General features: G+C 31.5%; 1 protein-coding gene across 1 annotated transcript in view; it reads left to right on the forward strand.

Moving 5' to 3' along the window:
* LOC145248931 (uncharacterized) overlaps positions 1–21,320 on the forward strand; it is a 43,725-nt gene extending 22,405 nt beyond the window's left edge. The window contains exons 5-7 of the mRNA XM_080110723.1: positions 9,418–9,510; positions 16,215–16,349; positions 21,153–21,320. Coding sequence (XP_079966849.1) covers positions 9,418–9,510; positions 16,215–16,349; positions 21,153–21,248 — 324 coding nt within the window. The 3' untranslated portion in view covers positions 21,249–21,320. The remainder of the gene's footprint in view (positions 1–9,417; positions 9,511–16,214; positions 16,350–21,152) is intronic.
* Positions 21,321–25,626: the final 4,306 nt, after the last annotated feature.

Consider the following 25,626-nt stretch of genomic DNA (forward strand, 5'->3'; position numbering starts at 1 on the left):
TAAGCACTTAACATTCTTCAAGTTAAAGATAGGTAATGGAAAAAACACCAATAACAATAAGAATGACAATAACAACGATAAAGTATTAATAATGGAATGAATAATAAAATCAAGAAAAGTAAAAAACAGCATATCATTAGGCGAATGGATTAGGAAACTCCGTAGAAATAAAACTGAATATGAATTAAAATGGTCCATAGTAGAGAGGGCTAGTAAGTATAAACCAAATAAATCGAAAAGATGTAACCTTTGTATCCTTGAATAATATCACATATTAACATCAAGGAAGATTTATTAAACAAGTAGTGCAGGGATGCCTGGATAAGAATAAATTTCTGTTATCCCGTATTAGACCAGATTAAATAAAATGAATAAGAAAAATAGAAGATATATAAACGAATAAGTAATTAAATATACATAAGTGAGGGAGGATAAAAAGAAAATTAATTACATTATAACTTATGCTGAATATAGAAAATATAAATCAAATATAACTTATGGGGAAACACACTCTTGAAATATCAACAAACTAAAACTGAAGCAAATAATGAGACCTACCAAACGTAAGGTTAGATTAAACAATTTTAATAACAGTTAAGGAGGTGATGGTAAACTTATAAATAGAGAAAGTAAAGCATTGATAACAATAAATTTCTTAAAGCTATATAGCTTAGAAACGTAACATAAATGACAATTCACTCGGAAGTAAGATAGATAACAAGGATAGATCATATAAAGAAAGGAAAGATACTATCGAAATGTAATGGTAAAAAAAAAAAAAAAAATAGATTAAAAAATACATAAATATAGTAACATAAAAAACTATCAACAAATTAGCCAGTAACCGTTAATATATGAGAAATAAGTAAAGGGAAATAACTAAGCAAAAGACATACCAGGAAAAGTAAATTAGAGTGATTTCCCCTAGATTAAATAACATTAATATACAAAAAACGGAATGTTTACTCATAGACAGATAAACAAATACATTCCAAAGATACAAAGCAATTTAAATTGATAATAATCTATAATATAAATTTCACCTATCTGTTTAAATGTATGTATGTATGTATGTATGAATGAATGTATGTATGTATATATAGATGTATGTATGCGTGTATGTCTGCCTAAAACTTTTGACAGATGCGTCAGAACGTGACGTCAAAGATATCCTCTCTTTTCGATTGACTAGCCTTAATTTTGACGTTAGCCACTTCCGGTTTTGCGATGGACACAACAGCAGAGGCATTACGTTTTTTTTTCACATTCTTTTCCTCCTTCGTTGTACGGGTTCAAGCCTGCCTACCTACTACCACCTCAAAGCATCCGGGCAACGCCGGGCACCCAGGCGAGTCTATTATATAAATCTCATCAGTCTGTTCAAATGTATGTATGTATGTATGTATGTACGTATGTATGCATGTCTGCCTAAAATTTTCGACAAAGGCGATGGATTTTCACGTGATTAGTATCGTTTTGAAGCTCGGCCCTTCGAACGACAAATATAAAAAAATTGGCTAAAAACATTAATTACTTCACCCTCAACTGGGCACTTTTCTACAAGGAGGGATCACTTTTTTCGCCGATATTTTTGAAAGTCCTCCCCTCTTTTCGATTGACTAGCCTTAATTTAAACCTTTGCCACTTCCGGTTTGGTGATGGTCACAACGGCGGCGACTTCATGTTTTTTTTTTCACATTTTTTTTCTCCTTCGTGGTACAGGTTCGATCCTGCCTGGATACTACCACTTTTTTCTTTTTTTTGCTCAACACACACACCTCCAAACACCCGGGCAACGCCGGGCACCCAGGCTAGTATACAATAAGGAATAAATGGAGAAAATAAATTTTAGGAGGTAAATGAAATAAGATGAATTAAAGGAATTATAAATACGAAAGTACGGTTGTTTTAGTATTGACAGTCAAACAAGTTGAAAACCCATTCTAATGATAGATAATTAGAAATAACAGAATAATTTGAATTGAAAATAATATATAATCTCTTCTCTATCTATCTATATCTATCTATCTTCTATTCTATCTATATCTATCTATATAAATAAAATGAACTCATTTTTTCCCCTCCGACTTTGACCTGTATAGGAATGCACCTGTATACATTTGGTGCAGCCGTATCATTCACAAACTGAATCACGACATCTGCCGTATGTTATAGGGTTAATACATATCCAGTATCTCGCTGATCAGAGTTTCCTATATTCTGTCTGGTGAGAGTCCACTGTAAAAATCGGTTAGATTTAATGGAAGTAGTAAAGTAAACTCTCTCTAACAAATTCATCCTACCACCGCTACTCACTTACACCGTTCCAGACCGTTCACAGCAGACATTTAAAACCGACCACCGGTTAGAATTTATCTAAAGACTGGACTGGACTTACGCTGAAATGAACCACGCTTACTTTGCCATTGGTTAGCTTGGTTAGCATAAAATATAAACACAATTTATAAAGCATTTATTATAATAAAATTAGATTCAAACAGAACACAATCCGTTACCTGGAATTGAATTCAGGAGACATTTATGACCGACCACCGGTTAGAATTTATCGAAAAACTGGACTGGACTTACGCTGAAACGAACCACGCTTACTTTGCCATTGGTTAGGATAAAACATAAACACAATTTATAAAACATTTATTATAATAAAATTATATCCAAACAGAACCTGGAATTGAATTCACAATTACATTACTTCGATTTCGTTATAACCCGCGTGGTTAGAGTTTAATGAAAACCTGAATTGACATTTACGTGAAACGCACCAAAGTTACTTACACAAACACAACTTCCGTTTTGCTCTTTCCTTACGTGCTTTGTTTTCTTTCTTTCTTTCTTTCTTACCTTTCGTTGTCTTTTTGCTTTATGGGTGATGGTGGTGGGAGTACTTCCCTATGTTTCTCTTTCTTTCCATAAACATAAACACAAACTAAACGCTATACTGCGATTTACGCTACGGCATGTTTAAGATCATCACATTCATAATCTTTCCTTTCGGTCTTTCCTTCTTTCTTTCTTTTCTCTCCATTTTCTGCTCTTTCCATTGTTACAACGAAACGAAACAACCTGATATTCCAGGTCTTACTTACACTCGATCACTCTACGACTCTTACTTGTGTATCACTCTCTATTTGTGCCACGTTCCTTTACTTTTTCACCGTACCACTTACCAGACGACATTCACGTAAATTTATATGCGGCGATATTCACGTACATGGACTTCCCTTTCTGTTCTTTTAGCCATGGATCGGGCGATCGCTGTCAGACGTCACGATAATACGACTTCTTTCTTTTTTATTTTTGACTTTTATTAACAAATAAAAAAAAAACGATTGAAAATACTTTCTGATTCATGTAAGTAAAAAAAAAGTAGCATTTATTGCCTTTGGTAATCATTATTTATTGCTTATTTGTTTTGTTTTGTTTTACACCGTTTTTTCGACTACCCATTATTAAATCTCACTATAAAATCGATTTTTCCAAGCACATTTTAGGTGGGGGTTTGTATTACTGTATACATAGATTCGAAAAAGTTGTCAATTTTTGGGGGGAGAATTAGCGATTTTGGAAAATTACATACGATTAGTTAAAAATCTAGCGATTATTTCCCTTTCGTTATAAACTTTTTTTTTTTTAATTTCTTGGTTTAATAAATATTTTGTGGGGTTTGTATTACTCTACACATAGATTCGAAACAGTTGTCCAAAAAAAAAAATATATAACAAATAAATATATTTTTCGTGTTTTTATTCAATGTAACATGTTTATTCAGCTCGAAAACCATACATTGTTTACCGCTCTTTAACACGGTAAGTGTGGGAAAAGATGTTATAAATAAAAAACCGGAGAAAACACTGTTAAAAACTCGCTCAATATATGTTACCGTGACATAGGTTGACATATATTCGGCGGGTTTTTAATAGTATTTTGGATAGTTTTTTTTCGAATACATCGGTAAACACTGTATGGTTTTCGAGCTGAATAAATGTGTTACATTGAATAAAAACACGAAAAATATATATATCCAGTTTGGCAGAAAAGTAACTTATCTTGGCTTTGATAACATTTATTTGTTATATATTTGTTTTTTTTGGACAACTTTTTCGAATCTATGTGTACAGTAATACAAACACCCATAAAGTACAATTGTTGAATGTTACTGTTTTGCTTATATTCGTTTGGGGGGGGGGACAATTAAAAAATTAAGAAATTAAGAAAGATTAAAATGAAGCGAAATTTAAGTTTCCGTTCCATTTTTACAACAACCGTAAAACAGTGCATACTCAGCAAGTTTTATCGTAATTTATAAGCATATTGAAACACTAAATCAACATTTTATTTATTTTTTGGCATAATTAATGATGGAAGTATTTTTCTGTTTATTTTCTTAACATCTGTTAAAAAAAAAAAAATAATTTGTACATTCTCTTGAAAAAAAGAATCACACTTTTCTCTACTTTCACATGTGTTCCATTTTAACAAACTGAGCCACAGCAACGCGTGGCCGGGTACAGCTAGTAAATAAAAGGAATAATTATAATTATGAACGTACTTAGTGAAGGGAAAAATAAATAAATAAATAAATAAATAAATAAAAAGATGGAGACCTGATCAACAACAAAAATTACACCTTCGACATCTGAGGTATGATTTTGATTGTTTGTGACATGTAAAGATTGTGTTTGAATATATTTTTTCTCCATTATCTGAAGAGTTTGCTAGATTCAAAAATAAAGTGATAATATATTTTTACTGTTTGTTGCGAATGGCTAATGAAACAGACTTGTAACATATACTCTTATGAGAAAATAAAAGAATATGTGTTTTCAAAAATTGTGAATTGAACTTTAAAAAATATAAAGATTATTTATAATTATAAAAAATATAACTGTATTAGAAATCTATAGCAATGTGGGTTAACGGTGTGAGAAGTAGTGTAGAAAATGAACAAAAATAGACAAATATTGCCAACTGTTAGTCTATTTTGTTCATTTCTCACACCAATAACCCATATTGCTGTCTTCTAATATTTTATTTATCAACAATGCTTCAAGCAAACTACTTTTTCCTTTTATTTATATATATATATATATATATATATATATATATATATATATATATATATATATATATATATACTCTATATTAACACCTCACCTCACTAAAAATAATATAGATTTCTAAAGAAAAAGGATTCCACCAGACTTTGAAGTAGTGTAGAAAATGAACAAAAATATACAAATATTGCCAACTGTTAGTCTATTTTGTTCATTTCTCACACCAATAACCCATATTGCTGTCTTCTAATAATTTATTTATCAACAATGCTTCAAGCAAACTACTTTTTCCTTTTATTTATATATATATATATATATATATATATATATATATATATATATATATATATATATATATACTCTATAATAACACCTCACCTCACTAAAAATAATATAGACTTCTAAAGAAAAAGGATTCCACCAGACTTTGAACTATTATCGCTGGACCCACAAACAAATTTATACAAGCACTTGCCCGATTCGGATATCTACACAGCTATGCGGATTACCCAATATATAACTTGGACCTTATTACCGAACGAATGTAAAGAACGTATAACATGGATTTTACCAAGCAAGCTAGATCTAAAAAAAACTTTCTCATCCTTTTTCTGCAAATCCTCCTGCTACAGGACTTCTGATAAATTTATTATTTTGACTTTGACTTTCCATGTCTCACTGACTTTAGCAAATAGGGTGCATACCTTTATAAGTATTTGCTAATATTTTCTCTCCTCTGATGAGATGGTAGGCATCGAAACCTTATAGGTTAAGGAGATTAATTTTCTAAAGCATTCTTTGTCTTGCTTAGAATAATAAAAATTCTTTGATATGAAATTCATTTCAATAAGAGTTTTTTGAAATTCATTGAATTACAATTTAATATATCTATATCTATCTATCTATCTATCTATCTATCTATCTATATATATATATATATATATATATATATATATATATATATATATATATATGAATGAAAATGTATAAAAAAGAATATGAAAAGTATAAAAGCTTATAACTTTTCTTTATTCGTTTTCAATTGGTGACGTGCAGGAATACAAAATAATATTATTAAAAAATATTAAAAAAACTTTTTTTATAAGTACATAATTTTCGACCGATCCTTCAGTCTTCATCGGTGTAGTGAAAGTATGAGCATACACGAGGAAAAGGGGAATGGAAAAGGAAGGAAGAGGAGGAGGAGAATATATATATAAATTTCACTAAATACTTTGCAAGCAAATTCCGATTCCGCATTTTGCTAATTCTTACCCTCTGATGAGAAGGAAAGGATTTCTTTTGAAACGCCATGGATTAAGGACAATCCACTTAATTTGTGTTTCCTTTTTGAAAATTAAATATGTTTTTAACTCTACTTAAAGGGTTTTTAACATGTTTTATTAATTATTTGTTCTTATATATATATATATATATATATATATATATATATATATATATATATATATATATATATATATATATGTATTTATTTATTTATTTATTTATATACAGCCTTATTTATATACAGCCATGGTCAAAATTATGGAGGACTAATGAAAAATCGAAATTATGATTCAAACTTATATATTTCAATGTTAAGAATTGTGGAGTAAACATTAAAAAATCTATTCCAACAACAATTAGTATTTGCCCATTATGAACAGAAAAGGCGTATCATACAATCTGATAGATCCACCTAATACAAAAATCTAAAGAGAAAATTCCCATTGATTCTCAATGAGGAATTTGATTGGAAAGTTGGCCATCACTAGTCTAGAATGCAGAAATGTGATATTATCAAATTGAATCCTTCAAAATATTTTAAACAGGCATAACAATATACCTTTATAATAGCTTTTATTGATTTTTGCATATTATTGATTAAATTGTTGAATGTAGTAGGATCTATTTTCTGCCACTCTTTATAAAGTTTGGCCTCTAATTTTTTTTTGGATAAACATTTGTGCATTTTCACTTTTTTTCCTAGATGGGACCACAAAGTTTCAATGGGATTTAGGACTGGGGATTAAAGGGGCCACTTCATCACTTTAATCCCTTTTTTCTCCAACAAACCCATTTGACGTATGGCATGAGGTATTGTCGTGTTGGAAGATTGCATCGCTTATTTTAGTCAAATTTGCGATTTCGTCAACAGTTATTCCTTGTGATACCTCTTGGAAAGCATTCCACAACTCATGTTTGCTCTTAAATTGGCGTCCACTTGCCAGAGGCATCGCTTCATGATACTCCAAAGGTTCTCAACTAGGTTCAAATCTGGTGAATTTGCAGGCCACTCCATCTTCCGTAGCCCAGAGAACCCCAGTTGTAGCAAATACTCTTTGCTTCTTTTGCTGCATGTGAGGGAGCATTATCCTGCATAAAAATAATGGTTCTCTTGAACGTTACTTTTTTCTATTTTCTGGCGCTATGCTGTTTTCTTTGTTTCTTCAGCCATGGTCCAAAGTGCTCCTTCAGAAAAGCTATGTAAGCAGTTGACGTCATTTTTACGCTTTCTGGGACTCTCCATGGGCCAAATAAAGTACCTCCGATAATCCCAGCTCAAACCATTATCCCACCACCACCTTGTTGGCACCTTAAACGCTGATGATGATGTCGTCCATCTAGAACCCATCCCTTGCTCCAGCCATCTGGGCTATCAAGAGTGACACACACTTCATCCGTGAAGAATAATTTGGAAAAATCTGTTTTCATGTTGTCCTCTGCCCATTTCAATCGGTTTTGTATCTGATGTTGCTTTAATGGAAGCTTTGTCACAGGCTTAACAGACTTTGCCATTTCTTTCAGAAGGTGACATTGAGTACTTTTTAAGACATTCTTCAATCCAGCTTAGTCAAAGACTTCTCAACTTGTCTGTCCAGGGTTCTTAACAACTTCACATTTAATTTGGAGTAGAGAACGGCATGAAACAACTCTAGATTTACCTTTATCAGCTCTCTTACGTACCTTTGTAGGGTCCTTGACAAATTTCTTCACAGTTTGATGGTACCTTCCTATCATTTTCAATATTGCAGGGGTAGTTTTACCTTTTGCTAGCTGTTCTGTAATAGTACTGTTTTCAAAACTACTCAAACCACCTTTACGACCCATTTTATTGATGAAACAAACTGCCTTGTTAATAATTTGACACACCTTAAATACCATGGATTCAGCAATTACGATGGCAAGTTGTTTACATTGCATGGAACAGTACAAAAATTTCACAGTACGCGCAGCTCAGCATTGCCAACGTTTCCGAAGCTTTTGATACGAAACTACTGGTAAGTTTCTGAAATTCGTAAAAAAATGTTATCTCGTTAATAATTTGACACGCAGTATATATATATATATATATATATATATATATATATATATATATATATATATATATATTGTTACGCCTGTTTAAAATATTTTGAAGGATTCCTGCATTCTAGACTCGGTTTATTATTTCTCCCTTTTTAACCATCATTAAATAAAAGATTTCATTAAATAAAAGATTTCATGCATTTGATTCTGTGAAAACAAGCGTTAGATGATTGCTTGTTAGTCCCCCCTCCCCAATAAAATAATTGATAATCGAATATAAAGAACAGGATAAATCACCAAATCACCAATCTTCTTTTAAAAACAAAACAAAAAAAATACTCGACTAGCTACAAAAACTATCAACAATTTCCCCCACACTTTGTCTATGGCTAAATCTAAATGCAGATTTCATGAACAAAGCTTCTTTCCTAGAACTGCCCGCCTGTGGAATATTGTTCCATTCGCCTGCTTCCCGGCCAACTATAGTATGGTAGCATTCAAATCTAATGTAAACAAATTCTTGTTTAACCGTCCCTTTAAATAATCAGATTGTACTCAACTTACACCATTAATGATGACTACACTACCATATTACATTCATTAATCCTTTTCCTGAAGTGGCCTTAGGGCCTTGATAAGTGGTGATTCCCAAGTAAAAAAAAAAAAAATGAGAATAAAAACGAATAGAAAGTTGTTTGGGTATGTTATTTAGGCAGCAGTTCTTTGTGTAGTCCGAGATTGGTAAACAGTTATCTTGAGTGAAAATGCTTGTCGGGTTCTCCCTGTTGGCTGATTGTGATTCTCAAACGAGCTAAAAAAAGTTCCTCAGAGAACAGATGAATCAATGCGCTCTCCAAGCTGAGTGTGAGGCCGAATCACTCAGTGGGGGGGGGGGGATTGATTCATGAGAGAAAATAAATCTTTTATTTTATTTGTGTCTGCTAAAAGAGTGTCTCATGCTGAAATTGTAAGAACATCGATTGGTAAGATGCACATGACGAAAAACGAAACGTTTCTATTTCATATTTTGCAGTCAACTGTGAAACCTGTACGGGAACGCACTACTGAAGCAAAAACACACCAAACAATGAAACCAAACGAGAAAAAGCTTAAGGTATTTCATAAGGTAAGTAAATACTCAACAAGCTACAACCACTATCAACAATTTCCCCCACTCTTTATTCTGTGCCTAAATCTAAACGCAGATTCCATGAACAAAGCTTCTTTCCTAGAACTTCCCATCTGTGGAACATTACTCTGCTGGCCTGCTTCCCAGCTGACTACAGTATGGTAGCCTTAAAGTCCAATGTAAACAAGTTCTTGTTTAATTGTCTCCTTAAATAATCAAATTCTACTCAACTTACACCATTAACGATTACTACACTATCACCTTACATTAATTAATCTTTATCCTCAAGTGGCCTTAGGGCCTTGATAAGTGGCAAAATAAATCAATGATGATATTTCTCATGTAAAGGATTCTTGAATAATGAAGAGTAGAGATAGAAAAAAAAAGGAGAAAAAAAATAAAAGAAGAAAAGTGAGATAATCTTGTGCATTTATGAATGAAGCGGCATTTAACCTAGGTGAGTTGAAGCGGTTTCCTCCAAAGGAGGAAAATTCTTGGGAACATCAAATTCACAAGCAGTCCCCAGTTGCATGTATATCCCAGTCAGACAACATAATGATGTTAGGTTTTTGCAGTTCTTGCAAGGAGGCGTACAACATCCTCCTACACGGTGGCTATCTACTCGGTTTTGAGCGTGACCACTCTTTGGAGATTTTTCAAGTTTCTGCCAAGGACAGAACACACAGAAAAAAAAAAAAAAAAAAGAAACTGGAAACTCTGAAAGGTACCTGTGCATGACTTGCTTTACAGTGTAATTGAGTGTTCACAGTACATAATCCACTTTTTAAGTAGAAGTATTGATGGTCCAATGGCCCATTAAATGAGACAATTGGTTTATACCTCCTACATAGAGCACCTAATATTCACAAATGGTCACCCATTGGTACTGAATAAGTTCAACATTGCTTTAGGAGAATAGAAAGTCAACATTGGATTTACTTTCTTCAATCTCACAACTCTTGCTTCCCTTATTTTTTTTTTTTTTTTTTTTACAAAGGAATCACCACTTATCAAGGCCCAGAGGCCACTCGAGGATAAGGGTTAAAGAGCATACATTGATCAAAAGGACAATATCATAGTAATCGTTAGAAATGTAAATTTGGTAAATTGGATTACTTAAGGGGAACGGCTCATCAAGAACTTGTTTACATTGGACTTGAAGATGGCCATATTGTAGTCAGATGGAAAGCAGGTAAACGGAAGAGAGTTCCACAGGTGTGCAGTTCTAAGAAAGAAGCTATGTTCATGGAATCTATGTTTAGGTTTAGGCACAGATAAAGAGTGGGGGAAATTATTGATAGTGTTTACAGCCAAACGAGCGTTTCTCGTGAATGTTTGGCGATGAGGGGCCATAGATTGGAGCTCAAACGAGCACTTGCCATGAAAATAACGATTAATATATCTTTTTTTTCCCTTATTTTGTCCTTTAGTCTTCCATGAGCAACGTTTCTTACAAAGGGAAAAGAATTGCTGTTTTCTGAGTCGAAATCTATCTATCTAACACTGATCGTTAGATATTATTTTTTTTATTTTTTAATTTTCATTTTTTTTAATCACTTGAAGAAGGCCAAATGATGAGTTGGCCGAAACGGAGTGAAACAACAACAACAACTATAAAGAGAAGGATAATAAAATAAATACTAATCGTTAGCTAGTTTTCAACCTTGAAGTAATATTTTTTTACCTCTTTACATCAAGTGGGTTTATGTCTTGTCTCGAGCGATTTTCATGAAAAAGGTTTACTGATCTAACAAGAACCAGTGTGTCAACGTGATTATGACATGCGTATATAACATGTATATTTAACTGTTTCCAGTTAAAGAAATAAAAAAAAAGGAAAGAAGAAGAGGTAAGAATTATCTCTGTTGATGGAAAAATCATGCTTGTCACTGGAACTTTACTATGTAGTATACTTTTATCTGGTTACACGGTATTCAATACAATATGTTTTTTCCACTAGATCTTTATCATATGATAGATATTTTCCCAACAACACTGTTTTAAATACTGAACCCGAAACAATATGCTCACCACTTCATGATATGGTATGTTTTTCTCCAATAACATTGTTTTCAGTATCAAACGCAGAATAATGTGCTTCATTATGTGGTATACACTTCTACAACACTGTTTTCAATACTGAACTCAGAATAATATGCTCGCCACTGGAACTTCATTATGTGGTATACACTTCTTACAACAGGATTAATGCGATTGAATGATTGTCAGTATATGGGAGTACTAAATTGATTGTTGGAATGAACTAAGTTTGGTTACTTATTGAACAAGAGTATGTGTTCACATTGGATGATCACCTTGAATGATTTTGAATTGTCATTCTATTTCTATCAACCTTTAAAAAACATGATGATGGATTGAGGCCATTTTTTTTCTTTTTTTGTTATCGATTTTGGTGTTTTGTTCAAACAAAATTGCAATTTGTTCATTATTAAACTGCTTAGAACAAAAAAAGGTGGATAAATAATAATAATAATAATAATAATAATAATAATAATAATAATAATAATAATAATACCTCGGCTGGACAAGCGCAAAGAGAACTGGGACCTTGGAGAGGCTGAGTGCCACTCAAATTCCAGTATAAACCAATGGCCACTACCAGCGAGAAATCAATGGTAAGCGGCTGTTGCGATGATGCAAATTCATTTGCAAATGCTATCGAAGGAGGTGGAGAGAGCTGGACGCCTGGGGAGACTTGTTGTCACTCAGCTTCCAGGGAATACCACAGGTTTCCAATCAGATCGTTTGTTGACTTGTGTGAGCCAATAATAATAATAAGTAACAAAAAAAAAATGAAGAGAACAATTTTGATGTTGACGGCGATGATTGTATGTCAATTTAAAAAAGGATTGGTATACACAAAGAGTAGAAAATATTTGCAAAAGTGTGCATTTTAACAAAACTTTATATATATATATATATATATATAAAAGTGAACGTGTCTGTCTGTCTGTCTGTCTGTCTGTCTGTGTGTCTGTCTGTCTGTGTACATTTCCCTACGCAATAACTCTGTCAATTTTTAGTCTATAGACTCGAAATTTGAAATACTGGGTACTGAGATTTGGGAAAATCGATGTGACGGGTGTCAGCCAGAAATTTGGCTGTTAAGGGGTCAGATTTCAACGATTTGACCTTTAAGAACTCTACCAAACTCCTCCGACAATTTTGGGTCTAGACACTTGAAATTTTAGATATAGGTTCCTTGAACCTGGATCTAACTTAATAAAGTGATTTGAGCCCGAAACTATAAATTTTAAGGGGTCATAATAGGGGTCAAAGTTTTAAAAAATTAACCATTTTTTTTGTTTTTTTGCTTTTTTTGCACAGCATACACCTCCAAACACCCGAGCAACGCCGGGCACCCCTGCTAGTATATATATATATATATATATATATATATATATATATATATATATATAAACCCTTTTAGCAGTATTAAAGTTGAGCATTGTCAGGGAAAAAGAAGCAAAAAAATAGTCAACTAACGTTATGCAATATTCACAATTACTGCTCGGTTGAACCCTTTGACTGTTTACTGTTGTGCCCACATTTGGCATTCATAGGTGTTAAATTTCCCTTAATTCTTGTGCATTTATATTTGTTAAATTTCCCTCAATTCTTGTGGCAATTGTTACTGGCCTAGAGATAACGTCTTAACAAATGGAATCAAACATGACTTTTTGGCTGGGTTCAAATCTCCCAACCAGTAGGCGCTGTAACTTCCTGCACTGATGAATGTGAAAACATGAAACATTAGTGCCTGTAGGTATAAAAATACTATATATATATATATATATAAAATGATTGTAACGTCTTGTCAGACGAGTGCCACTCCCTCAGATACTTAAAGCCAAGAGCCCAAAAATGCTTTTTTTTTAGTCCTACCGGCGAATTCACACGCTCAAGCAGACATGACATTGAAGATGGTCATTGGTATACATACATACATATATATATATATATATAAATACATGATACATGCACATATACATATATACACATAAACACATACACACATATATACATATATATATACACACACAATACATAATACACATGCATACATATACATACACACATGCATACATACACATATATACACACATATACAAATACAAACACATACAAATACATGCACATATACATACACATACATTTAACTACATATACATACATATATATGCATTTATACACATATACATATATACACATACATATACATACATACACACACAAACATATATATATACATATATACATACAAACACACATAAACATATATATACACATACATATATACATACATATACACATAGATATACATAATATAAATACACATATATAAACATACATACACATATACATACATACATACATACATACATACATACATACATACATACATACATACATACATACACACACAGATACATATAATGATGGCAGATCAATTATTACATGTTTCCAGCATTTCAAGCCTACACTCGTCACAACTTTTCCATTGCCACAGGACTATTTTTTAGACAAATGCCTGAGAGAGTATTTATACAAAGATAATGTTCCATAGTTTTAGCTTTGTACGACAGCTAAATCTCTCTCTTGGTTCAAAATTTTGAGATCCAGCAACAAACAAGAGCAAGATATCCAGCAAGAATTTAAACTGCAGACCAGCTTAATGCGGATACTGGTCTCCCCCTTTACGGTTTTTTTACTTTTTTTTCCTAGAGGCCTTCACCACGGCTTACGGGAACCCTCTCCACCCCACATACACTTGGAAATAAACACATGCATGCACACATAGATGCATACACACAGAATGCATGCAAACATACATACGCATGTACACACACATGCAAACATACACACATAGAGGCACACATATAAGCATGTACTTACATATGCATACACACATGTACACATACACATACATGTAAAATACATATGAAGGAGCGTTCCAAAAGTCATATATCCTCAATGATCAGGATGAGGGTGATGGGTACAATTCAATGAGTTTGACATGAATAAAAGAAAGAAAAACAATTCAAAACAAACAATTTGTAGAAGAGACAGTCATTCGTTGTTGAGTTTGTGCAACTTTACAAAGGAATGGACATAGGAATCAGATGAAAACAAAATCCAACAGATCAGTACTAAAACGCCTGGACTTTTTTTTTTTTAAATTTTTATAAATAAAATGTTTGTTTATAAGACACACACTTCTGCTGTAGATAATGATGATGATGACAAATTTCACATATCATTTTACAAATAAATGGACGTAGGAATCAAACGAAAACAAATATCCAACTGAATGCTTGAATTTTATTTTTTTTTTAAATAAAATGTTTTTTTTGCAAGACTTCGAAATACCATAAATTTAAAAGTAAATTTATATTTATTTAAATATACATTTATGATATAAAGAGTCCCCATTTACCCTACACCCAAATTGATGTATACCCATATTGAATAAATGAATAAATCTATATATATTACTACACATTTTTATATTGTCATTTTCTTTCTTTATTGATTTCTATATAAGCTCCAAATCAATTTGATGAGCTTTGCATTATCCCGATAATTCTCCTCTTAAAGAATTGATCTTATTCTCTTCCTTTAACTCCCCCATATATATATATATATATATATATATATATATATATATATATATATATATATATATATATATATATATATATATATATAAGTGAATTTAGTTTACAAACAAATGGCTACACATAAGCATACATGTTTCAGCGAAAACCCAGTAAGGGAATCGCTTCGTCAGGCCAAGGACATCTCTGCGAGATGTGTAGCCATTTGTTTGTAAACTAAATTCACTTATTTTGGCTCTGTCTATTGAGCACTCTTTTGGGTGACACATTTATATATTTTGTTTTGAACAAACAAATAATTACTACCAATACAATATATATATATATATATATATATATATATATATATATATATATATATATATACCATATCTCTCTGTCTGTCTGTCTATCTGTCTGTCTGTCTGTCTGTCTCTCTCTCTCTCTATATATATATATATCTATATATATATCTATGTATCTATATATATATATATATATATATATATATATATATATATATATATATATATATATATATATAAACTAGTCATGAGACGATTCTAATATTTTTCCCGATTCTGATACAATTACCGATTTCATGCTAAATTCCCGATTCCGATTCTTTATAAATCTCTAATTATTTAACTATAAGCTTGTTAATTTTCCCCGATTTTCGTAAAAAACACATGTTAAATATACAGATATTTTCTTAAACATCAAAATACACTTGTGGAGGATGATCTATCGATTTTAGCTTTACGAGTATTTTAAAATCAATAAATATTTATTATTTTATTATTATTACCAGCAATGGAAGGTTTTGTTTTAAACAAAATCAAATAAAAAAAGACAATTAAAAGAATCGTTTTGGCATCGGAAAATAGGCAACAATTTTTCCAATTCCGATACCCTCAAATCTTCTGATTTTTCCGATTTCCGATTCCCGATTCCGATTATATATATATATATATATATATATATATATATATATATAGTACTTATACTATATTGTTATATAAAGGCTGCACCACTACAACACAAAAGCTCAACTAATGTCATTTTCTAATTGTATAAACACAGAGGAATACTCTAAAGCCAATTGTGTACCAAGATCCAATTTTACTGCAACTCCGAGCTGACAAAGAAAAACATAGGACAGAGAAAAAGCTTTTAAAGATCCAAGATGAAAAGAAGAAAGTTCAACAACGACTAGAGGCAAGTAGAAAATACAGTTGTTTCTTTCCATATGTAAATGACACATTGATAATTTAAAAAAATTGTGGACGAGAAATAGGGATTATAGGCAAGATTGTCTGCTCTTTTTGACTTCCGTTTTCTGCTGTCCATTTGACTGGATAATTAGACATAGACAAGCAGAGAAGAAAGCCATTCTTATCATTGTGAAAGCTTAGGGATTTCACGTTATCTATGAACAAGATAATCGTTAATCAGAATGTAACAAAGCCACCGACATGTATGCAAATGACCAAGCCGTGGCACAGGCATGACGTCACAATGGGATTAAAAAAAGACAAGGAAAAGAAAAAGGAGTGGAAAAAAAGCATGTGCCGATGTGGGAGGAGAAAAACACAAAAGACACAGCAATCTTTTTTTACCATGTAGCGGTACAAAAGGAACTTATAAACAACATGCAATCTAATCTTTTAACAAGACTAGGGATGGGTGCCCAACTTTGCCCGGGCGTAAAATACGTTTAAATATGATATTTTAATTTGTCCAAATTTTATATATATTATCATGATTTCAAAAGTAAAAATAAAAAGTATTTAGGTGCCATCAGCTAGAATCGAAACTGAAAGCAAAACTGTAGCATTCAAAGCTGGTGATGTTACCACTGTACCAACGTGACATGCATATGCACTGATTAAAAATTAAAAATTAAAGATAAACTAAGATGAATGTACGAAATGTATAACGATTTTTTTTTTTCAAGTTTGGCCCCTTAAAAACTATTTTAACCGGCTGAAGACCATAAAAGAATGGTTTGTTAAAAAATCCAATCATTTGAGGTCCCTAGCACCGCTTTGCGACTTTTAGTTTCAGAGAAGATTGTTTGAAAATATGGAGACAGACAGGCAGACATTTAGCCTTTTATATATGAGATTTCCGGAGGGCCGTATACAGAGAAACGAATTACATACATAACAGCTGATTATCTGCAGACTAAGCAACTAATTGACCATATTGTTGCTGTAATAAATGCCTTTACTTTCAATTAAAAAAAAAGCAAACTTGCGTCAAATTTCTTACCTTTGTTTCTTTGCGAGATTTTCATACACAACGTCAGGTCCATGTTAAAATATAACTATCACGTTACAAGTAGGAAGCATATCTTGCTTGTCACCATCCTCCCATATGTGGAGCAGAAACTGGAAGTCAAAAAGAGCAAATAATATTGACTATAAACGAAATATGTCAACAAGAATTATAACTACCGAGGTTGAAGATTTTGCTGCATATTCAATATCATCATGATTTAAGTTACCTCTTCTTGAAAAATTGCAGATGTCGCTGACACACTTATGTATCCAAAATATATCTTAGAATTATCTATTTACTGTAATTAACTAATCTATATATATAAATTCTTATTCCTGTCTGTTTGTTTGTTCACAATTTGATTAATATATACAAAACGGTTTCTATACAAGCATGGGTGCCCAGCGTTTCCCAGCGTGTTTGGAGGTGTACGTTGAGCAAAAAAAAAAAAAAAAGTGGTAGTAGGAAGGCAGGCTCAAACCCGTACTGCGAAGGAAGAAAAGAACAGGGAAAAAAACCCTGACGTCTTTGCTGTTACCACCACCGTCAAACCAGAAGTGACATAGGTTTAAATTAAGGCTAGACAATTGAAAGGAGAGAATGATTTTCGAAAATATCGGCGAAAAAAGCAATTCGTCGTCTGAAAGGTCGAACTTCAAAATGATACTGATCTTGTAAAAATCCGTTGCCTCTGTCGAAAGTTTTAAGCAGACATGCAAACATATATACATTTATATATTGGTAAATAAACAAATTAAGTTAGATCCATGTCCAAGGAACCTATATCTAAAATTTCAAGTGTTTAGACCCAAAATTGGCAGAGGAGTTTAGTAGAGTTCTCAGAGGTCAAATCATTGAACTTCGACTCCTTAACAGCCAAATTTCTGTCTGAAAACGGATTACAAAGATTTTTCCAAATCTCAATACCCTGCATATCAAATTTCGAGTTTGTAGACTGAAAATTGACAGTTATTACATAGGGAAATGTACACAGACAGACACTTTCACTTTTGTAGATATATAGATATAGTATGATTCTTGCAAAATATACAATTAAGGGATCATCTCATTTGCATATTACATTAAGAAAAATCGATTTTACTAAATAGTGGTATCTTAGTTACTGTTTTTAACGAGAGAATTGTTTTAAGTGTTCTATTTAAAATTGTTATTTAATAAACTTTAAACAACAATTATATTGATGATATATTTAATTTAATTTATTTGGAATTATTATTTCCAACATCAACTTTTTTAAAAACTTTTTTTTAGAGTTATTTGCCCCTAGAAACTTCTAAACATAAAAAACAAACTCTCACCAAATAAAATAATTTGGTAATCTTAATAAGTTTTTAGCTGGAAAAATAATTCCGTGTAGACAGAAAAATGTTTGGCTTTTATTGTTTTTTAAGTATTCAAACAAAAAAAAAAAAAAAAAATCACTTACGAAAAAACTGAAAAAAATTTAATTTGTTTGTTTTTATTATTCTTTAAACATAACAGCTGATTATCTGCAGACTAAGCAACTAATTGACCATATTGTCACTGGCTTGGAAAATACATGTTTGAATTCAAAGCACACACTTTTAAAAACAAAAAGGTTTCCCCCTAAAAAAAAAAAAAGCAAATCGATAAAGCCCCCCCCCAAAAAAAAAAGCAAATCGAAAATTTCGTTTATTTGAAATGCATATTGCGAGATACTCGTGCCGGAAATAAAATATTTTTAACAATTACGTAAATGGATTAAGAATATATGTGTGTGTGTGTGTGTGTGTGTGTTACATAACAAAAACATTCCTACGAAAATATATTAAAATGGGAAAAATATAGATAGATTTCTTTTAGTCATTTCAACATTAAGCCTTATTATACCCCCAGTGTGTGTGTGTGTGTGTGTGTGTGTGTGTGTGATTATCTTCACTCGATTTCATATAAATAATGAAAAATTATTAATTGATGAATGTTTTATTGTTTTTTTTGTTATAATAATGCAGCGAACTAAGTATTATGGTATCCACTCTATGCACAGTTAGAAAATAATACGGATTACTCACCACAAATATCACATTACTCTATTAATATGGCATAAAGCATTTACCACTTGCCCGTTTTTAACAAGCTAAAAAGTCTGTTGTTTGCATAAGCTCCAAAGTATTAATAAACATCTGCAAGTAATTTTAATGTTTACAAACTTCCACCTACGAAATCTAATGCAATAAAAAAGACTTAAAAATAGTTTAAATCATAAAAAAACTAAAGCAAATACGTAGAAAAGTAATTGCTATTGCGTTTGGTTACAATTGCAGTGAGAAATTCACTTTTAAAATTAAAGGGATCTGAAATAGGATTTATCGGTTAAATGATTTTAATTTCTTTGTTTTTTTTTTTAATCAACCGGTTAACTATGAGATGTCACTTCTATTGCTTTTGGTAACAGTTACTTACGATTTTTTGTTATATTCCATTTATAAAAAAGCTAGATGTTATTATGAATTGATGGTTAAATAGTTTCTTTTTATTAACACTGTCTCAATAACTGGGCAAGCTGATCTGAGTTTTATTTATATATATATATATATATATATATATATATATATATATATATATATATATATATATATATATATATCCATTTATCTAGTGTTTCTTTTTCAGATTAAATATGTTTTTAACTCATTTCAAAGTGTTTTCTAACATGTTTTATTAACTGTTTGTTCGTATTATAAGCTCTATTTCCTATTTGGTTTTATCGAGCTTTTACATCTGGCTGAGATAACTTTATAAATATTAATTCTTTAATATTTATAATATACTTTAATTTTACCATCTTGGATCATTTTGGTAAATTTAATTGTAATTTTTATTTTATTTTATATATATATACATTATATATATATATATATATATATATACATTATATATATACATTATATATATATACATTATATATATATATTATATATATATATACATTATATATATACATTATATATATATACATTATATATATACATTATATATATATACATTATATATATATATACATTATATATATATACATATATATACATTATATATATATACATTATATATATATATACATTATATATATATATAAATTATATATATATATATATAAATTATATATACATATAAATTTTATATATATATATATTTATATATATATATATATTTATATATATATATATATATTTATATATATATATATATATATATATATATATATATATATATATATATATATATATATATATATATATATATGAGTAATTTTAGCGTCTTTAAACTGTCAATGACAGAATATATAAAAGACTATAAAGTAGTTTAAATCCTAAACATATTTGTTTTGTTTTTGTTTGAAAACGATTCCAACTTGCAATGAAAAATACAAATAAAATTTGTAAAATGCTGGTGAAAAAAAAAAAAAAGAAGGCATTTACAGTTTTGTTTTCATTTGCATATTTTAAACACAATAAAAAAAAAGCTTTCATGACTTGTTTTTATTTATTTATGCATTTACAGAATTTTTCAAACCAGAACACGTAAACCGGATGAACGGTTTCAAATCTCAAGCAAGACCTATTGAATTTTATATTATAATAGTTAGATAAATCATTAGGATAAATGAAAAAAAATTTATATTTATTTATTTAGATATGCTCAGAAAACGTTTTTTTATAATATATATATACATAGATATATTTTTTTTACTTTTAGATTTATGCGTTGAATGAATTGATGAAAACGTTGGAGAACGCTGAATTCCAAAGATTTTGCAAGTCACAGAAATCTATCGCAAATAATGAAGAATGACAGCTGAAAATTTTGAATATTTTTTTCTCCGCATTTTTTCATTTTTAAAGGAAGTAAAAGTTTAAAAAGAAAGTCCCTGATTATTCAATCTAAATCCTATCAGGTGCAACCGGGGCCTAATGGATACCGACATGGATTGTGGAATAACATATACCAGATTCTAAGCACATCGAATATACATTGCATTATTAAATGCTTTAGTACCATATGTAAAGATATGGGTAATCTAACAATGTCTGTTCAATAAATCTTTTACAATGAACATATTTACACTGAAGCATTATGCTTCAGCATTAAGTAACCCCTAAAAGTCTTGATATGCTGTAATACCCCTGACCCACCTGACTAGCAGCAAAATCCCATCTCTTCACTATAGAAGTCCTAAGATGTTGGAAGACGTTTTACTCTGGTAGCTTTTTTCCCTTTGGAATTCCTTTCCATCTTCCTGTTTCCTCGACCGTACTAACATGCAGAATTTTAAACGTAATTTGAACACACATCTTACTCTGAAACTCTCTGCCTAAGTTTTCCCCTATAAATCTTACCTTTTGCATCAGTGGTCTTACTGTAAGCTGGGGTGACTCTGGCCACACTAGGTGACTTAAAAATAAAAATAAATAACTGCAGTAAATATTTACTGCTGAACCACAATGTTTCTGTAAAAATTATGAAATTGTATAGGATCTGGAAATTATGTTTAAAATGCAGAGATCTTATATTATTATTATTATTTTTATTATTATTATTATTTTTTTTATTACATTTTCACCCCAAACAAGGCACATTGCTTGAACTCTCCCTCTCTGTCTGTCTCTCTGTCTCTCTTTCTCTCTCTCTGTCTCTCTTTCTCTGTCTGTCTGTCTGTCTTTGTCTCCCTGTATGTCTGTCTGTCTCTGTCTCTGTCTGTTTGTCTCTCTCTCTGTCTCTGTCTGTCTGCCTGTCTGTCTGTCTGTCTGTGTGTCTGTCTGTCTGTCTGTCTCTCTCTCTGTCTCTGTTTCTCTCTGTCTCCCTGTCTGTCAGTCTCTCTCTCTCTCTCTGTCTCTGTTTCTCTCTCTGTCCGTCTGTCTGTCATTCTGTCTCTCTCTCTGTCTCTGTCTGTTTGTCTGTCTCTCTCTTTGTCTCTATCTCTGTCTTTCTGTCTCTCTCTCTCTCTGTCTCTCTCTCTCTCACACGCAGACAAAGTACCTTTTATATAGTTGATAGATATAATTGAGTCTTTAGAGGAAATTTCCAGTTGTCGTTGCTGTAAAAGAATAGCATGAGAGATTGTTTTTGTTATTAACAACCTTTTGTGTCTGCGCTTTAGTTCCACCAGATCTGCTTGTTATATATTTGTTGCAGCTGATCCTCAAATGTATTGTCAGTCTATTTAATTTCTAAAAGTCAACCTTTTGTCGTTTCTCGATTTATACACTTGTTGGCAATAATAAAAACACATAGCCGGTGATAAAAATATTTTGTTTATTCAAAATAACCTTTTCGGGTTTTCGAATGACAGTTTTGGCAAGTGTGATGGCTTGCGTGGCGGGGATGGTGCGGAGAAGAATGTGTCGCTTCTTGCTCGTCTCGTTGTTGTCTGCCGTCTTTTTTATTAACATTCCAACATGCATTGTCTTGAAATGTGGGTCAATCTTGCTGACCCAATCTCCAGAGATTGTACGTCCCACAATTTGACCCCCTATGACATCATCTCCCGGGCCTCTGCATTCAGACTTGTGACTGACTTTTATTTGATGTCACTTCCAGGGATCTGGATTATTCAACATTCTGATGGCCAGAATTTTTTTACATTTGAACTGAATCAGTATACTTTTGTAACCATTCTTTGCAACGAGCTTCAATATATGCCCCCCGCCCCAACATCCCGTAAAAGATCCATTATCCATTAAAACTCGTCTATCTTTCTGAATTTTTGAGATGAAGATCGATAATTTATATTTCATTTGGATTAGTCAGACTACTGATCTTATCTTTAGTGTTATTCTCACAACGTTTCAGCCGATGTAACTTCCGGTCTTTTTCAGCTGTATTTTGTCGAACTCGGGAATATTCATAGAATTTCTTACAAAACCCTTTATTTAATTTACGGCAGTAGCATGCTCTCATTTTATCAGCCATAACTTAAATAATTCACAATTTTATTCTTCATATCGTCCGCAATGGGGGTTGAATCTTCAACTTCCAGATGAGTTTCAATTAGAACTGAATTTTACCCAGTACTTTATCCGTTAAGCCACGAGTCCCTGTGGATTACTCAAGACTTCTACCCAGTTATGGCAGGCAGAACCAAACCATGCTACTCTCATGGATTAACTAAAAGAGTTCCGTTCAAAATTCCATGCAGATTCCCAAGTTTGACAGAAAAATTCCTGAGTTCAGCAAAAATATTTCTGAGTTCAACAAGACACACCGGATGAAGGTTGGAGGTTACACCAATAAAAACGTTGTAAAATAACACTCTAGATGAAAACAAGTAATCCAAATAATTCAAAACTCGTCTAGCTACAATCATTGGCAATAGTTTCCCTTTTCCTCTTTACCTAAAACTAAACGAAGCTTCCATGAGCAAAGTTTTTTCCTAAGAACTGCCCCCCCCTGGAATACACTACCACGGAGCTGCTTCCCAACTGATTACAGCATGGTTGTTTTCAAGTACAATGTAAAAAAGTTCTTGTTGAGTCATCCACTCCAAAAAAATTAAATCCAATCCAATCACCACCATCATCAACCATCATGGTGTTGTCTCACTGTCAATCTAACACTTATTTAACCTTTATCCTCGAGTAGCCTTTGGGCCTTGATAAGTGGTGACACCTTCGTAAAAAAGATTTCATTTCTGTAGTATGTTATCTTTATTTGTATAACTAGCTGTATATACCCGGCGTTTCTAGGTTGAAAAAAATTGGTGGGCAGAAAGTTTAGTCACATACTATTTAAGATATACCGAATATCACAACTTATGATTTTCCTGAAAGTGGATCACATGTTTGGATATATGAAAACATAAAATACATCAATTTTCATCTATGAAAATTAAACCGGAAATAGTTCTTATGGTTTAAATAAATAAACTTCTGTTTTTAAAGGCAACTAGTGTAGGTTAATAGTAATTGAAAATCAAATAAATTAACTATAAATTAAATTAAAAATGAATTAAATAAATCAACTCTAAATAACATTTCTAAGTAGAACAATACAAACAATTCTATTATGACCAACAATTAATAACATAGAGCTAATTATTAAAATAGATTTTGTTTAATGTAATATGCAAATGAGATTATTCCTTGAATGTAGATTTGATTAAATAGTTTATATAGAAATCATGCTGGTATGCAAGCGTTTAAAAGTATGTTTTAACTATGAAAATTAATCTATAATATAAATCTCATCTGTCTTTTTAAATGTATGTATGTATGTTTGTATGTCTCGCAAATCTTTCGACAGAGGCAACAAATTTTCACGAGATCAGTATTTAAAGATCGACACTTCGGACGACAAATATCGAAAAATTGGCTAAAAACATTAATTCCTTCACCCTCAGCTAGGCACGTTTCCACAGGGAATGATAGCAAAAAATTGTTCCTTCATGACAATTTAGCCAAACATGCATGGCCAAAAAGTTCTTTCTTGAATTAGTTTAAATATAAAAAAAACGACCTAATTTCATTCACGTGGTCATAGACCAGTCGTTATAGTAGCAGCGTCGTTATCTTAAGATTTCATGTTCAAGCCTAGAAATCAGATATATATATATATATTTTTTTTTTAAGTTTAAATATTGAAACAGAGTTATTTATGCCATTTTTTTCGTTCGTTTTTTTTTTTCATTTTTCCATCACGTTTGCTGTTTTTTTTTGTTTTTGTTTTTCCGATTTTTTTAAGAAGTTTTATTATCGTTCGCTTATTTTTTACTTTGCATCACCTTCGCTGTTTTTTTCCGATTTAAAAAGAAGTTATAATATTTAAACAAGGTTATTACGTTCGCTTATTCTTTATTTTCAATTTTGTTTTAATTTCCCCCCCCCCACCTCACCACACTCGACCAACGCCATGCACCCCCGCTAGTTTGTATATATTAATCAAACTGTGGATAAACAAACAGACAGGAATACAACTTTATTATAATAGATTATATTAGTAGGTTCACCTGTGTGTGTAGACTACTACTTAGTGGTGTGATGTAATTCTCATTATTATTATTACTAACAATAATACTACTTCCGGTCGCATATGTTTGCTAGTATCTATAATATAAACACTGAGTTTCCTAATGTGAAATACAAAAAATTACGTCATCTCTGGGAAGATGGTCTCATGACAACGGTAAAACCTCTACCCTTCCCTCTCCAATTAAAGGAGGAAATAATGCTAAGGA

The sequence above is a fragment of the Euprymna scolopes genome, chromosome 27 (genome assembly GCF_053919585.1).
Source record: "Euprymna scolopes isolate OS-2025 chromosome 27, ASM5391958v1, whole genome shotgun sequence".
NCBI classification, from domain to species: domain Eukaryota; kingdom Metazoa; phylum Mollusca; class Cephalopoda; order Sepiida; family Sepiolidae; genus Euprymna; species Euprymna scolopes.